The sequence below is a fragment of the Lepisma saccharinum genome, chromosome 1, assembly GCF_977018435.1.
Source record: "Lepisma saccharinum chromosome 1, izLepSacc3.1, whole genome shotgun sequence".
Classification (NCBI taxonomy): domain Eukaryota; kingdom Metazoa; phylum Arthropoda; class Insecta; order Zygentoma; family Lepismatidae; genus Lepisma; species Lepisma saccharinum.
Genome location: NC_139229.1, coordinates 149625403 through 149643482, shown reverse-complemented (window position 1 = coordinate 149643482; position 18080 = coordinate 149625403). Strand labels below are relative to the sequence as shown.

At 39.9% G+C, this 18080-nt stretch overlaps 1 protein-coding gene across 1 annotated transcript in view; it reads right to left on the bottom strand.

Moving 5' to 3' along the window:
- Positions 1 to 457: 457 nt before the first annotated feature.
- IntS14 (integrator complex subunit 14) overlaps positions 458 to 18080 on the bottom strand; it is a 36802-nt gene continuing 19179 nt past the window's right edge. The window contains exons 6-10 of the mRNA XM_083124858.1: positions 17936 to 18080; positions 13514 to 13620; positions 7058 to 7169; positions 3582 to 3823; positions 458 to 731 (exon numbers count right to left, since the gene is read on the bottom strand). Coding sequence (XP_082980984.1) covers positions 498 to 731; positions 3582 to 3823; positions 7058 to 7169; positions 13514 to 13620; positions 17936 to 18080 — 840 coding nt within the window. The 3' untranslated portion in view covers positions 458 to 497. The remainder of the gene's footprint in view (positions 732 to 3581; positions 3824 to 7057; positions 7170 to 13513; positions 13621 to 17935) is intronic.

Genomic DNA, 18080 nt, shown 5'->3' with positions numbered 1-18080 from the left:
AGACAGTAGGAAATTTCACTATAAGTGGGTTTCATGTGACGTCAAGATGCAACCAATTTAATTTGTCTTTTGCAAGGAAATATCCACCATGTAGTGTTCATACATCTGCACCAACTGCACATTTGTTTAATATCACGAATGTCTGTGTTAGTATCTCCCACCCACCTGTTTGAATTCTGTATGCTTACAAGAACTGGCCTCCATCATGGCTGCTCAAAGCCACAATGCAACAGTTTGTGATATAGGTGAATTGTAGTGTTTTTCTTATTTGCTGAGGAAATCTGTTTTCCAAATTCACATATTATGCAAAAAATGGTAAAACATTTTGTGAAAAGAGATTATTTCTTTTCATTTGAATAGGCTATCATGTGGATGGGTACTATTGAAAGATTTACTTATTAGCTATCAGCATTTGAAATTATAAAAGTATTTATTTCAAACAGCACAAAAAATGAAATAATAAAATTTGTATGTTAAAAAAGTATTTATTACAAAATTCAGTTCCCTGAATCACCATTCTGAAATTTTGTAACAAGAGGTGTTACATTGTTTTTTATTTCTTTGCTGAATGGCTTCCGCAACACACCTGCTGCATGTGTCAGCTGCAGGGCACAATCAGGGTGGGCAGATCCAGGTAAAAGTGTACATTCACGTTCGAAGATTGATGCCAGTCCATCAAGAAGTTCATAGAAGCCGAATGCCAAAGCTGCTCGTCTCACTCTGTTCAATTCCTAGAATCAAAAATCTTATTTAGTATTTATGTTTTTTATTTAGGTGATATGTTCCAGCATGTGTTCAGTATAATATATAACAATAAAGATATAGTGATATAGACACTAAAAAAAGGGTACAACTTAAGGTTAAGAAAAAATGTGACGTGGGACTCATGCACTGTGTGCCATCAGTGGCTGCGATTATTGCCTCCCCATTTTTTGCCACTTTTGCCCACGCAATATGCTAAACCTTATGTACCAAGGGAAAGTAAACTGGCCTTGCCCCCTAGTTTTGGCACCATGTCCCCCCCAGTTTTGGAACCCAATCACCCCCACTGTGTACCATATTCCATTTTCAGATTGAAAAACAAAATTGTACATTGTTCAAAGTGTACATAAATATGAAGACTGCACACCCAGTTTTCAGTGTGATCTAAATCACTATAAAGCCTTAATTAGATATGTGGTAAATGTTACTTGTAGAAGAGATACTGTTGATAATTGTTTCAATGGGTTCGGAATTAAGACTCCAATGGATATTGTGCCCAGAACACTTTCAGATATAGAATCTGTGTTTCATGTCTCACTTCTGCTAGTTAATACCATGTACATATCAGGCATCCCACTCATTTTACCAAATCAAATTTCATTACTTTTTTCAGGTTTTTTTCAATCACATATTAATATACGAGGGCTATCCAGAAAGTAACTCACGTTTTTAAATAAAAAGAAGAAAGTAGACATTGTTTATCATATACATTTTGAAGCGACACTCTTACACTACTTTTCGACATAGTCACCGTATAAGTTTAGGCACTTATCATAGAACAAGCTTACAAAGTCTATTGTCATAAAAAGTTGGTGCCTGTGACTTCAACCATTTCTGCACACCAGCCTGAAGGTCTGCGTCGTCATCAAAGCACTGCGTTGCTAGCCAGGTGGGGAAACAAGTTGTAGTCCCTTGGTCTGAGTCTGAGTCTGAGTTATATGACGAATGGTCGAAAACCTCCCAATGAAAGGCCTGTAAAAGTTCTTGCATCTGGTTGGCCGAGTGTGGGCGGGCATTGTCATGAAACGGCGATTTTCACGAATCTTGTCATTGATTTTTGCGACCAGTTCATCTGTCACAATGCTCGGTCGCCCATTTTGGTCTTCATCGTGAACGTTTGTGCGGCCATCTTTAAACATGAGGCACCAACGCCTCACTCCACTTTCACTCATCACATCTTTAGCGTAAACTTCACCCAGTTGTCGATGAATGTCAATCGGTTTAGTGTCTTTCGCCAACAAAAATCGTATGACCGACCTCACTTCACAACTGGCGGGATTTTCAATTGGAGCACTCGTGTTAACAATGTATTATGAACAGAGTAGAAGCGACACGAACTTCACACATCCACAGCTGGATGCGCACTGAACGGGCGGAAGTCCCTGCTCACCTCACCCCTAGCGGCACCCCTGCCGAAACGTGGGTGACTTTCTGGATGGCCCTCGTATATAAGCCTTCGACATTGCTAATCAAATGGACGGAGTTTATTCAACATTGTTGAAAATAAACAAAGACAAATATAAACATATTTTTATGCTAAATATCTAGAATCAAGATTGTTTCTAAACCTGGCAAGCACGAGACCCTTCCAATTCACTGACTTCCAGATTGTTGAACGTTTTTACAAAATTCCCTGACTTGGCTATAGTGGGGCCACAGGCAAAAGATACTGTGGAAAACTGTCCTGTGTATCGTACTACTAGCACATGGAGGGGAGAGATAGAGTGTAGCATGCTTTCTTATGGCCTGAGTTGAACGGATAGATGGGAAGATGTGCGAAAGCTTCTGACTGAAGGCTCTCTTGTTTGTGGTCACTACATACTTTTATTTCTTTTCGGATTTATAAAAGAAATCTACCAATTACATTTTCTGCCATCTCAATGACAGAGATGACACATGACAACTTTCACTTGAGTAAAAAATGATTCACATTTGGCATCATGATGATTTCATTTGGAATGACCCTAATATTAACATCAATGCAAGAAGAGATTTTCATGTAAATAAGCATAATTGCATGATAAATAAATGAAACTGATGAACAGACACTCACAAAGTAACAACCATGGCCATACATGGACTCAACATTCTCGGCCATCAAGCAACAAACTTTTACAGTTAATCTGTGCACAAATATACCAGGAAACTCCAAGATTTGGAACGTCTAACATTTCTACATAGATTCACAATTTATGTGGAGATTTTATAGTGTTCATCATGGCCACATTGGTACTTCTGTTCAATAGTTTTCCTTTTCTGAGTCAGCATGCAGAGATTGTGTGGTGGTACGCAGAAAATAAATTCTGTCAGCTGGATTATCATGAAATATAAGAGCTTATTCACCACAAAAATGCACGGAGGGGATATTCTGGTGAAAATGTTGGTGGCAGAATGATCTTTGCATGTTTTCTACAGCTTCATTCGAGATGGTGGGGTTGCCACCACAGTATCATACCCTTCTTGCTACTGTTGGAATGCCATAATTGAATATGTAAGTCTATTGCAACTGACTGACCAATTTTAATGTCTTTCTTTCTATATTTTACGTTGCTTTCTACCTCTTGCGATGATGGACTGATGAAGTGGATGATGGGACACACACAATCATCCATCTATATCTTAACCAGGTTCCCTCGCTTTGTAGCAAGTTACACTGACCTCTCTGCCACTCAGGCAAGATATATTTTGACTTTCAATATGTTGGGGATTTATGGTGGACACCCTGTATAATTATATTCTACACATTGCTTGTACTGTTAAAAATGGTGTACCTAAGCTGTTTCAAATATTTCAAACTCTGCCAAAAAGAAAAAGCAAACCTTGTAAAACTGTGCTGTTTTGTCAGGTAATTTCCTAGCATGGCGAAGGATTTTCTGTATGTCCGACTGCAGTCCAGCTTGACGTATCCATACAACACAGTTCTGGGAGTAGCTCCTCTTCTCCGGAGGATGTGCAGGAAAGGGGGCAACAGAGTCATCTTTCCGATCTTTCCTATCTTTTTCAAAATCTTCAAGAGGGCCAAGTTGATCCAGCTCACCAAGCCATGGGACTACATTGTTGCCTGGAAGAAAAATATATGTTCGTTAACTCTTTCCAGACGAGCAATGGGCATAGACCATCTTACTATTTTTGTCCAATAAGATTAGCTATAATCGAACTGCGTCTCTTGTGTGCATGTTGTAACCACTTCTTTCAAATTCCAACTGCTAGATGTCATGTGTTTTTTGTTCCTGAATATTACTTGGGCTCGTGTTGAATTAGGTGATCTCTTAAAAATAGCATTGAATAACTTAGTCGAGGAAAGATAATGTTTTCTGGTGAACTAATTGCAACAGAAATGAAACCAACTGCCCCTACAGTAAAAAAAAAATGTGAAGAATCCGATTTTCAAGAGTCTACCACTCTCTAACCTGTAGGTTCGCCGCCATCTTGAAAAATGGCACCTAAAATTCACCTTGAAAAGTAAAAAAATTAATAAAATAATATCTCGAAAACTGTGCATTGTACACAAAAAGTGAAGATAACCAAAATGATAGAGCAGAAAATTTGCTAAATTATGGTTTTTGTTTGATAGAGCTATCATAAATTGTAATTGAATTACAAAGCTTCAAACATTTTCTTTAATTTTTAGAATTAGCGTAAAAGTTGGTTTTTCACACAAATAACAGCAAATATGTAAGAAACTATGCAATTTATGTCCTATAGTCACTGGACCAAATTAAGAGCTCATGATTTCCCCTAGAGAATGTTTTTTTGTTCGAACCTTTAGGGTCAGGGGTTGAGGAGATATGTAGCTTAATGCAGACTCATGTGTTTCCCTATATTTTGTGTGTTCCATTTCCTATTATATTAGTTAGAACGTAATATTTTTTTCCTGCAGCATTTCATTCCCTTGTGTTTGTTGGGGTCTCCCGATGGCGTAGTGGTAGCGTCGTCACTTTGTAATCAAGGGGTCCCTGTTTGATACCCGATGGAGGCACATAGTGGTTCAGATCGCACTTTAAACTGTAGGTTCAGTACGGATTTGCTTTATTGTGCATAAAGCGGACTTAAAACACCAACTCACTTCTGTTTTTTACATGTTGCTTTTGCTAAAAAAATGTATGTCCTGAGTAGCGGCAATTAGGTGTCTATACGCATTGACAGTGGTGGTACAGCGATTAGGGTTGGGGCATAGGGAGCAGTTCTCCCCCCCTCCCACACAGACTTTTTACCCTAACACTAGGGTTTCTTAATGCTAAGCCTTATCTACCAGTGGATTTGACCCAAAATCATCTGGCCTAATTCCATTTTCAAAACGATTCTTTCCAATTGTATTTAAGTAGAAAGTAAACTATACTTTTTTGAAAAACAGCAAAACACACCCCCATCTCTTGGGAAAAACTCGGTATCTTCAAGCTCCTCCAGAAAGGGTTAAGAAGAAACGACTTCATAAGTTGACAAAAATCACAGAATAAGCATAATGAAATCTATATTGTAACATGAATATGCATAAACTTTGTACTTGACTGGTGATCAGTATGGTATTTGAAAATTTTCCAAAAGGGGGAAAGAGGGAATCCAGTAACTTCATCGGAAGCATCAGATAAAGTGTATCATGGTTCCCACTATTTCGACAAACCAAATTTCTTGAAATGGTACATATACATGCGTAAATACGGTATATATGCTTGGAACAGGGTGAGATGGTGAAGATGCCATCAAAATTTCATTTTTATAAAAAAAATCCATCAATTTGGATTGATGTGTGGGCTGCCCATAACTGTCACATGGTCTGGAATGGAACTAGATTGAAATACTTGATGGAAGTTACATTCTAGCAGTGACGTGCACTGAGGAGTAGCTAATCTAGCAGAGATAGATAAATCAATCTCGCATCTCTAATTATTTTCAAATCACAATATTTATTGTCTTGTTGAAACCACAGTTTGCATCACCACTTCCTTTTTCATGTGCTTCTCGCCCCTTGGTAAGATCAGCAGGAACAACTTGAAGGAGCTAGTCTAGCTGGCTTTTCCACCACCACACCAGTTTCAGGTAGAAACGCCCGCCAGAAGGGAAAGGGAAAATTCCTACCTCTACCTCCCTTGCCTCCCCCTCCCCTAAAAAAGGTAAAGTGCTCCCCCGTGCTTAGCACCATGCCATGAAGGCGTATAGGGGGTGTGGGGTAACGCCCCTCACTTTCTTGATCCGGTCATGAGTGGGGTTGATGTTATCAGCATCACGCCCCTGACCACCTTTACCCCCTAGGGTTTCCCCCAGGTACCCATGTCATTCGACAATGGGTGGGCACCGGGGCCGCTTCCAACGTTAGAAAAGATTTAAACTGGCTGGGGATCGAACCCGGGACCTTGAGCATGGTAGTCAGATGCGTTACCGACTGAGCCACCGCGGCCACTGCAATGTGCAATGGTTAAATGATCTTGGTTTAGGAAACCCCAGTCTATCTGCTATAGGAACAGGTAGGGGATTGGTTTCCCCTCGATTCTTTTATAAATCCTCTGAAGAACTCAGGGGAGAAATTTCTGCAGTACTTACATTCTCTGTATTTACACCTCAACTTTATACACATTGTATAATATGTATGTATAATGTGGGATGTAAAAATATAGTTTTATTGTTTATGAAATGGGAACATATTATGTGCAGAAAAAAATACTTGGAAATGTTATGCTTTCTTTAATCATTTTCAAATATGGAAGATTTAATGACCCCCATCAACCCCCCTTGGGCATGCCACTGATTGCTACCCCAAGTGCTGACGTCACCGAACATCACTGCATTCTACCGCATGGCTGGTGGTTGTTGCTCTCAAACTGTTTGTGCAAATGAAGCCTCTATTGATACAAGGTACAAAGGCATTGTGTCAAAGCCAGAAGACCCTTTCCCGACCAGTTTACTTTCTCTCTCCCTTGTCTGCTGAAAATAGTAAGCAGGTAACTCAACTCGAAAGGTGTGAGCCTGTCAATGGGACAGACCAAACGCAGGCAGAAATGCCGGTGAAGCATCAAAGCAAATGAAAGGTGAAGTGGAGTGGAAACATTTGATGTTTTGAAGATAATGATGTTTAGCGAGTAAGTATAATAAAAATAAATTACGATTTATTTGGTATGCACATGCGATTGTGCGAACAGGTAGAAGCTATCACTGGCTGAATGAATGTAATATATGACGGGACAACCACAAACAGTCATGCCTTAGTCGGAATTTCAACCTGGAACTCCTCAGTTGTTTGTAGTACATTGTGCAAATAACTTCACCACCAAATATGATAAATACAATTACACAAAATTACCTGGTTCAAATATAGTTAACATCAAATTGGATTTCTTCTTGCTGTCTGCCCATGAATACATTATACCAAACCAGTCTTCAGCTAATATACACAATGCTGCCATGTTTTCAACCTGAAAGTATTGCAATAGACAAAGGTGAAAAATCTACAACACCAACTGAAAAAGAATTAAGGAAAATATGTACATGATTGTCTTGTGAAAAGAAAAGTAACAATAATGACAAACAGAATTCAAAATAACAAGCAAGTTCTTTGAAAATCTGAAATTTATTCCATGATCAATTTCTGTAATATCATGAGCCAAAATGGATTTTAATTCAGACATGATGAACGACAGTAGAGAATTTTGGGATATATGCTTTCAAAAAGTATGTCTCCTCAATATCTAGATATTCTGAGAAAATAAAATTAATATATTGTCATATTAAGATTTGAAATGGTTAGGCTAAGTTCAGAGTTGTGTAATAATAATAATAATAGTTTTGGTCATATGATTATTCGAAATTTATTCATATAATGCAATTAAATGTGGCTGAAATTAGTATTTGAACTAATTTGAATAAATATGATGTTTAAAAAAGCTAATTTGTATATCACGACAAAATTATCAAATTGTGCAATATTTTGAACACATATTTATAACAGTTATTATTTAACTGATAATATCAAAAAACAATATCTTTAAACATGTGTGTTCTTTCAAACAAGCAACATAAGAAACATTCTAATTTATAATTACATTTATTGAAATTGTGTACATTTGCATTGGCATCAAGGTTTATATACAAAGGTCAACTCTATAAAATTGTCCAGGGTATAATATGATGCCATTCTTAGTACTTTGTATCAACATTCAAAAAACGGTAATTGTAATCACTAGAAAAGTATATTGTTATACAGGGTGTTTCTAAAGTTTGGTTCCAATGCGTAGGAGGTGATTCTACAAGTGAAAATATACACATAAGTTCATGTGACGAAATGCTGAAAACGGCACCCATTTGGATTTATTGAAGTGGGCAAAAGTGTGAAAATTATGTTTACAAGGAAATAGTGGCACAACGGCCAACCATATGACCGCGGCAAAGGGGCGTTCCACAAAAAAATGCTTCATGCTCTATTAAAAAAAGCACATGGCAGATGTGTGAAGTTGATGTGCAAGGGATTCCCCAAAGGAAGCAAATGGGTCTGTTGAAGTCATGGGGGGTAGGGTAGGGTTTTATGGAGGGATTAGCATGGGCAACCCGGGCAATGTGATGTGAGCGATGTTTTTCGTCGCGATGTTGTGTTGTCAATATTTGTACGTACCCACATGCAGAAAGGCCGAAAAGTGTGACCTTGACTTTGGCGTTTCCCGCTAGGGGCGCTAACACAGTAGTTCTCTTCCAGCAGGAAAGCACCGGTTGCTGCCATTCGTGCTTCACTTACTGAGATATCAGCATCACCGCGCATAAGGTTGCCATCACAAGTTTGAGGTTGAAGACGTATGAGTAGAAGGATGTGAACTTGGCAAATTGGGCAAACCTCGTAATAGGCACTGCTAGGTGTTATCGATAGGCACGGCCCATCATGTACAGTGCACTAGTGTTCGTCGTCTACGGGTTGGCAGATATCCAGGTATAAGGATGGTTGCATACACCGCAGAGGAGCTGGCAGACATCTCGTTTATGGCGAGACAGAAAATAATAGCCATGCAGCACAGCGTTTGTATGGGGAATAATTTCCAAATAGGGGGCTGCCGTCACACACCTTCTTTCAAGAAGTACATACTCGACTTCAGGAAACAGGATAAGTGCTATAGTGGAACCACAAGCAAAGAAACCTGCGCAGACCCGTGACTCCTGTGCACCATACTCCCGCGAGGAAGGGAGAGCGAGAGCTTCCTTATGGCCTGAGCGGAACGGAAGAAGAGAAAGCTGCATGGGGACTTTTCATCCAAGGTTTTTTTCCTTGTGGTTGCTCTATACCACCCCATCGAGAAATTGGAAGGCCACAAAGTGTGCGCACAGATTAGTTTGTGGATACGGTGAAAAATGCCATCAGGAATCGTCCTGACACCAGTACGCGGGCTATAGCCATTGTCCACAACACCTCCCATGTTAATGTGTGGCACGTCCTGTCCGAAGAGGGGATGTAGCCTTTCAAACTCCAAAAGGTACAAGACCTTTTACCTCAGGACTCTGGCCCACGTATGTTGTGGACAGATTAAGCAACGCTCACTAAAATGGGCATGTTCAATAGTAAAAACAGTCACATTTGGGATATTGCAAATCCACATGCAATTCTCATGGCACACCATCAGCGCAGGTTTCCGGTTAATGTGTGGTTTGGGATAGTGCATGACCATTTGATTGGGACGTACATTTTCCCTGTCCGCCTTTATGGTGGCACATACCATGCATTCCTTTGTGATGTTTTGCCTGAACTGTTGGAGGTCGTGCCCTTGGCACTGAGGCAAGGAGTATGGTTCCAACATGATGGTGCCCTCAATGGCTTGTTGCACAATAGGTGTATTGGTAGGGGTGGGCCTGTGCCGTGGCCAGCAAGATCGCCGGACATCACTCCCCTGGATTTCTTTCTGTGGGGAGAGATGAAACGCATCGTGTGCGAAACACCTGTCGTGTCAGCCGAGGATCTCGTTGCACGCATTAATGTCGCTACAGCGTCTATAGCAGACACCGCAGGGTTGTTTGCTCGCACTACACAATCGTTGATTCGGCGTTGTCATCTCTGTGTGGACGTTTATGGCAGACATTTTGAAAATCGTCTGTGATGTGATTCCCTCGGCAACTCCACTCTGTACACAGTGAACATGTTGACACATATGCAACCTAGCGCAGCACCACCACCATCTTTGTTTTTCTAAGTAACGGTGATGTCCACTACGGATATTCGCTTTCTTCTTGGTTGTCAGTCTCCACATATCACTTTCCGTGGATAACACATCTCACTAAACCCTTCCCTACCCCCATGACTTCAACAGACCCATTCACTTCCTTTGGGGAATCCCTTGTGCATCAACTTCACACATCTGCCCTGTGCTTTTTTTTAATAGAGCATGAAGCATTTCTTTGTGGAACGCCCTTCGCCACGGTCATATGGTTGGACGTTGTGCCACTATTTCCTTGTAAACATAATTTTCACACTTTTTTTCCCACTTCAATAAATCCAAATGAGTACCGTCTTCAGCATTTCGTCACATGAACTTCTGTGTTTATTTTCACTTGTAGAATCACCTCCTACGCATTGGAAACAAACATTAGAAACACCCTGTATACATTGCAAAATAGCTGTAACAGAGCAAATATGTACATTTACTTCACAAACATTCAGGCTGTTAAGCACTTAGTGACAAAAATATAAAACAACAATTGAAGATGACACATGCTAAAAATATTTCTTCAACTAGTTTCTCTGATACTAGTTATTGTCTGTGACACTGAAAAGATCTCATGATGGAAGGAGTAAAAGTACAAATGTAGCAATTTGTGGTAGATTCATATTTGTACAATTATTGATATTTATAAAGGATTAAACTTTACAAGTTAATCTTAATTAGTTTGTTTAAACTATATAGAGACATTTTTTCACATAACTGAATCTTGAAAGTACTTCGATAATGACATATCTTTAAATAAGATTTGGAACTTGTGATATAACCCAAGGATATGTGAAAAGTGCCAAGTGTAATTTGAAGCAGGAATTTGTTATTTGCTTTCATCTGCATTATCAAGCAAGCATATGAATAATGCAATACCTCAAATGGATGGTTTGAGGAGTAAGACAAAGTGGTACAAATATCTTCTACACTTTGGATGTGATTTAATCAATGTGGAGTTTTGAAAATTGAAGGCTGGAAGCAATCTTGTAGAAAACCTGAATGAAGAAAGTGACATATTGAATATACTAAAATTAGATATGATGTATGCTAAAATATATGAAAAAGACTGATGCCCGTTCGCACCAACATTGCACAAACTCCAGAGTTTGAAAATCCATGGGCCAGGGTAACACTAGAGTTAGGATCATTTTCCATTGCACCAATCTGAGAGGCATTCCACCCCACTCGAGTCATGAAACCCCGGCTTTACTCTAATATAGCAGCTAGCCTGAAAGCAAGTGCCTAAACATCATACAGATGGAAGAACGTGATTGGTTACCTGTTTCAACAAGGCATGTTTCAACTCTTGGCACCTCGTGGTGTGGCTGCATGACAGGAAGAAAGAGGAAGGGTGGCGCTAACGGGTTTTGGTTTGAGTTGGTGTTTTAAGTCCACTTTATGCACAGTAAGGCTAATCGGGACTGGACCTACAGTTTAAAGTGGGATCCAAACCACTTGTGCCTCCACCGGGTATCGAACCCGGGACCCCTCGAAAACAAGGTAATGACGCTACCACTGCACCATGGGGGAGGCCCTGGCGCTAACGGGACTTTGGTAACTCCGTAAACAGTGACAAGTGACTGCCACAAGAAAAATTCAAGCATGTGATAAAGAAGAGGGAAAATATTTACGTGAATAAATGTTGATATTTTATTGCAGCTTGCGATCATAGTAAGTAGTTTTACAGTGATGTTTACAGTAGATTTTGATGTATACATGTACCTTCACGTAGTATTCACGATCGTTTATGGCTAGGAAGACTATTCCACTCTTTCCGGCTACTATGTGTATGTTTATGTTTGTATTGCACGTGCAAATTTACAAACTCTGTACTGCAGGATGTGCACAGTAAACATCTGCCAAAGTATATATTTAATAACATACTATATATTTCTCGCATTTTACATACGCAGTTTGAGTCTATTACTTCCCATTTTACATTTATTTAGTTTTGAAATTCTGAAGTGATACATTATTGGTTGTGGATGGCAGCCATTACTCCACTGCATGTGGGTTTACTCTGCTTTTACTTGCCGATCTCGGCGGGTAAAGTTGACCCTCCTTTTACTCCCAGCTTACCCAGCATTTCTGTTGGTGCAACATAATCAGCCGATTCGTGGGTTAACTCTGAGTTTACTCCTACTCGCGAGTAAATCGACCTTGGTGCAAACGGGCATTACTCTTCTTCAAGAGGGAATTTTAAAGAAACTTTTTCTTTATTTAAATTACATTTATATGTGATAATGTTCTTGATTACCTATGCATAATTTCAAGTTGTAACTTTTTCCCCTTGTTTTTATCAATATATTTTGCATAAAAATACTTATAATTGTTTCAGCATAAATGCTATTCCTTAGCAAATGTAAGCTGGTATTCCTTTTCAACATATATCCATAGCATCCTACTGTGTTAACACATTAACTTTAATTCTGATTGGTTAATATTACACACCAGACAAGTACATATGTAAAATGACGTGCCAGTCAGGACTTCAAATTTAACCGAGGGCACTTAACAAGGTGATTAGTGAGATAGATACACAGAATTGGTTGACCACATTGTCTTCTCTCTATTTACTCTCGCTGTCCCGTACTCATTTTCTTATCGTATTATTTCATTACATGATATTCTACAGCATTTTTACCCACAACAATTACCTATACTGTCTATACTGTATTCGACAAGAAAAACAAAAAATAATCCTACTATCATGGCAATTCATCAACCTCTGAACATGTTGGATAATGATTGTAATTCATTGCATTTTGTTGTAATGCATGCTTGAAATTGTACAGTGAGAAAAAAAATGCCATGTTGAACCATCAAAACACCATAAAATTCTTATAATTGATATACATTTTTGGCACACATCAGGTACGTATCTGCAAAAAAAATTAAGAGACAATGGATGCAAGGTTATTTTTCAGGTTAGGGTGTAAGTTGTGATAACTTCAGTGTAATAACAATGGTAATTTTCTACTAAATGTACGAAGAAGCACTGTACACAAATCCAATTCTTAAATGAAGGGTCAGGGGGAAAAAACAGGTAAGATAACTTTCTACCGTAAGCAAGGTAGTGATGTCATTTCCTGTTGATGCTGTGCTGGACGTTACAATATGCTTTCTTTTGTTTCATACTTGTTGTTGAGTTGGTGCTTTAAGTCCACTTTATGCACAGTATGGCTAATCGGGACTGGACCTACAGTTTAAAGTGGGATCCAAACCACTTGTGCCTCCACTGGGTATCGAACCCGGGACCCCTTGATTACAAGGCAACGACGCTATTTTGTTTCATACATTTGACACTCTCATTCATCAAGGAATATGTTTTTTTGTACCATTTCATTACTGCTGCCTAACATAATACATATACTGTATTGCAAATTATGTAGCAACTTAAGCTATTACTGTTATTTATCATCAGTAATGTATTGCAATTAAAATTCATTTTCCTGGAGTTTGACAAGAGTTGACTTGTCTCTTTCTTTCCTCCTGACCCTTCAAATGAACTTTTGTCTAACTTCTTAAAACAAAAATAAAATTTTTAATCAAAAGACGGATGACATAAAGGTACATACCTTTAGTGCACCATGTAGAAGAACACAGAATGATGGAATCCTTCCATCGTCTACGACAGATTCATCTTCTGAATCACCCTCAACCTTGACTTTAGGTGAAACATCTCCTGCAATTTCGAATTTCATACAATAGAAAACAATGTACAAAGAGCTCATGACTACCAAAATAAAATTTACAGATATGGATAGAATAGTAAATGGCTGTTGCACCCTGCAGTTTAGTTTAATTATTAAGAACAATAAGAAACTAGCACAATGGACACTCATAGATTATACAGGGTGCTGTACACTTCTGTCTGGCGTAACATCAGCAATTTCCTCACATATCACATTTTTAAGGCTGTTGGGATCAGGGAGGGTACGAGCGTAGGTTTTAGCCTTCAGGGAACCTCACAAGAAATAGTCTGGTGCATTGAAGTCGAGGATATGGAGGGCCACAGAATGTCATTGAACCTGGGGCCTCCCCCGATGGTGAAGTGGTAGCGTCGTCACCTTGTAATCAAGGGGTCTCGGGTTCGATACCCCGTGGAGGCACATAGTGGTTCGGATCCCACTTTAAACTGTAAGCCCAGTCCTGATTAGCCTTACTGTGCATAAAGTTAACTTAAAACGCCAACTCAATCAATCAAAAATTAATGTCACTGAACCTCGAGAGAAGTTGCCTGGGGAAAGCAGTACGTAGCATGTTCATTGACAGATGTCATGTGGCTCCATCTCATTGAAATCACATGCTCTCCATGTTCCAGTTAAGACGTGTCACCTCAAGCAGGAAGAAGGTTGTTAACATGGTGTTGTAACATTGGGAGTTGACGGTCACCGCATCGTCCTCGAAAAAGTAGGGGCCGACAATTCCCTGCACTGCAATAGGACACCAGAATATGACCTTAAGACTGTGTAGCGGCCGCTTCAAGATTTTGCATGGATTTAAATCAGCCCAATATCGAAAGTTCTGCTTAACTACCATTAAATGACACATATTTGTACCCACCCTAATCTCTATAGCCTAACTAATGTGATTCGATTTATTCAAAAAATAAGGTCTGAACGTTAAATATTAATAATATAATAATCCGTCGCGCAACAGCCCATGAAGGGCCTAGGCATACCTACCGACTGCCGGTCTCCCTCCCATGCTTTCCTTCGTCACCTCTAAGCGTGGAGATCTTCAACCAGTATTGGAATAGTCGGGGGGTCAGCCCGACGTATCCCCAGCTGTTATAGTAGGTCTCCGTTACCGGATTACACTCACTCACTCGGAGCTCCCCAATTTCCTCACGATGGTGGGTTGCCACCGGCCCTATACGTAGGCCGAAAAAAATTCCGACCAGAGCGGGATTTGAACCTACGCCGTCTTTAAATGCAAGACTTTTAAGTGCCTAACATTGCTCATTTCATGTAATTTCTTTGTACAATATATCAGTTATAGTATTTTGAATGGGAAACGTTAAATGCCGCACCATGTATATTACATATGGTATCAACTGATATAGTCATTAATTGGTGCATCCATTTTTTGGTAAAATGACCAATAATTTTACTGATTCGTTATCATTTTCTTAAAATGTTTTTGAACAAGCAAATAATCTCCATGCTCCACTCTTTTGGGTGTAAATGTCTAAATATGCAGCTTCATTTGCATTGCAGTCATCTAGCAACATACATTTATGAACCATTCAGGCTCTTCAAGGACTATTTGGAAATATTTATCAGTCCATCCCTAACATGCACACACACATATATATGATGTATGTATGTATATGTTGAGAGAGAGAAAAAAAATTGGTAGGTTGTCAGACTGGCATGTGGAAGACCCAGTTCAATTCCCAGAGTGGGTAATCTTAGGTGGTAATTTTCCCAACACAGTTTCCTCATAAACAGGATCAGGTACTCACCTAGCATATACCAATGAGAAGTTGGGGGCAATCCTGAAATTAAGGTGCCTGGAGCCCTATCTGCAGATATCTTAGGTGCCTTCATACCATGGTGCAATGCACAAGGGATAGTTTTTACCTTTAATATGTAGTATTTATTTGGATTAAATTAGATATATTATAAGTTTAATTCTATTCTTGTTTTCCAAATGAATGTAAAAAAAAAACAGAGTAAATAATGAATTTCTCTCAAACTGCTTATGTAGTCTGTAAGTCATGTTATACATACTGTGTACATCGTTAATTTCATAGCCATTAAACGTCTTGAGATTGAGATTTTGACAGACAGGATTGTGAAATCCCCACCTAGTGGTTGCAGGGCCTTGTAGTTGGTGGTGGGGCTTGCATCCTCTGATGATCCCTTAGCCTATACCGGAGGTAGCATAGCTACTGGCAGGGTCACCCATGCCGGGCAGGCTAGCGAGTAAAGAGCCAGACTAAGAAGCAACCTAACGGTCAAAAGGCGGAAGAAGATGGATGGTCATCTCAACGGCTTAGGAGACGGAGGAACCTAGAGGAGTAATACCTCTTTAAAAAAACCTTGGTCCATCTGGCTCTGGATGGTAGCACCTTATAAGGGCCCCTTACCAGGGATACGATGAAAACCTCTCAACGGCATCTGTGGCGGAGAAGGAGACCTTCGGAATGGCAGAGATGGCGGAAGAGGCAACCCACCCTCTTGGGAGAACAAGGAAACCACTGCCTTGTAGAGAAGGGGAACTTCAAAGGCTAAGGGAGTAAACCCAGAAAGAAAATCCTGGCCCACCAGGTTGGGGGTTGGGTGCTGTGCCGACAACTCAGCCCTGAAAAATTCCAACAGTTACGAAACCACAATCAGAGCCTCGGAAGGATGGACATAAATTAAGACGACCACGGTGAAAGAATATGGGCATTGAGATGGGTACAGAACACTTCTCAAACCAGGGGGCCCCTCAATAGTCACGGACCAACTGATTAAATATAACATACAGATAGCTGCCCTACAGGAAACAAGGTGGACAGATAATGATATATGGGAAACAAAGAGACATGTTATATACAGTAGTGGCAAAAAGAAAGGAAATAAAGAAGCAGGGGTGGCCTTCATAGTAGAGAGAAGAATGAAAGAGAACTTAATTGATTTTAAACCTACAGATGAGGGAATATGTAAAATAAGAATGAGAACTAAATTCTTTAATGTAACCATCATAAATGTCTATGCACCTACAGAAGAAAAATAACAATTAGAAAAAGATGACTTCCATGATAAACTAGAAAAGACAATAGACAGTGTACCATCCGGCGATGTGTAGATGATCATGGGGGACCTGAACGCACAAATAGGCAAAAATGAAATGTGTAAAGAAACAATTGGAAGGCACAGCTTACAAATTCCAACGATAATGGTCATAGATTCATAAAAAAGGTAAAGGTAAAGTGTTCCCCTGTGCTTAGCACCAACGTCATGTTCAGGGCTGATGGCTTAGTTTTAGACCTCAGAGAAAGGTAACACCATTCATTCTTTTGTTCGCATGTGATTTTGTTTTTTTAACCTGTGCTAATAGCACCGTGCCATGTAGGCACATTTAAGGGATGTGGGGGTAGGGACCACACATTTTCGATTTCTGACATTGTGAAGGTGATGTGATCAGCACCATGCTCCGGCCACATTTACCCCCCCCCCCCCCCCCCCAGGGTTGCCCACAGGTACCCATTCATTTTAGGCTGGGTGAGTCCAGGAGCTGCTTTTTGCAGGGATAAGGCCGGAAAAATTCCAACCTTAGATCACCCACCACGGAAATCGAACCCGAGTCTCTGCATGGCAGTCAGACGTCATTTTTTCCCACCTTCAACCAAGCTCCACCTGCCCGCCTGGTTTGGAGCCCTTGCATCCGTGGGATGTAGTTGCAGATGGAAAAGAAGAGATTTAAAATTAAGGGGGGTGGTTGTGGGGGGAAATATAGTCTGCTCTCTGCCCCCTTCCCATCGGGATACGCGGGGTTTATTGTTTCAGACCGACCGCATCTGTCTGTAAAATCGAAGCGGCGAATTTCTAAGGGGATAATTCCACCTTACACTTGATTTGCGGAGATGTGGCTGCAATTCTCATCTGTACATGTATCTTTCTGTCACATACTTCTTGCTGGTATCAAAACTTGAGTCCACGTTCATTTAACTAGTGCAAAAATATTTTTCCAATTTTTACAAAATGAAAGACAAGTTGGAAAAAATATAGTCTCATTTCTAGCATCCCCCGGTTCCGACGTCCCTGCAACTGCTTAGAACTGGAAGAGAGCAGCCTTGGATAGGACGGGATGGAAGAGGAAAATTGGGGAGGCCATGGACTGAATATGGACCGGAGCACCATAGAAGAAGAGGATTGTGAAATATGAAAATTTATAATAGCATCCTATGTACAGCCTTTGTCAGCTTGAATTTCTACTCAAGAAAACTGCACAATATATCACGTTTAATTTTATGAATCTATACATTTTATGGAAAATCAACCTACCCTTTCCTGACGAAACAGGCAAAACCAAATGACGAGAGTATGCCATGGGACTTCCTACATCTGAAACATTCAGAAACCCAACTATTTGTATTGTGTCTGAGATGTACTTCTTCACAGTTTCAAAATTTATGGTCTTGCAGTATGG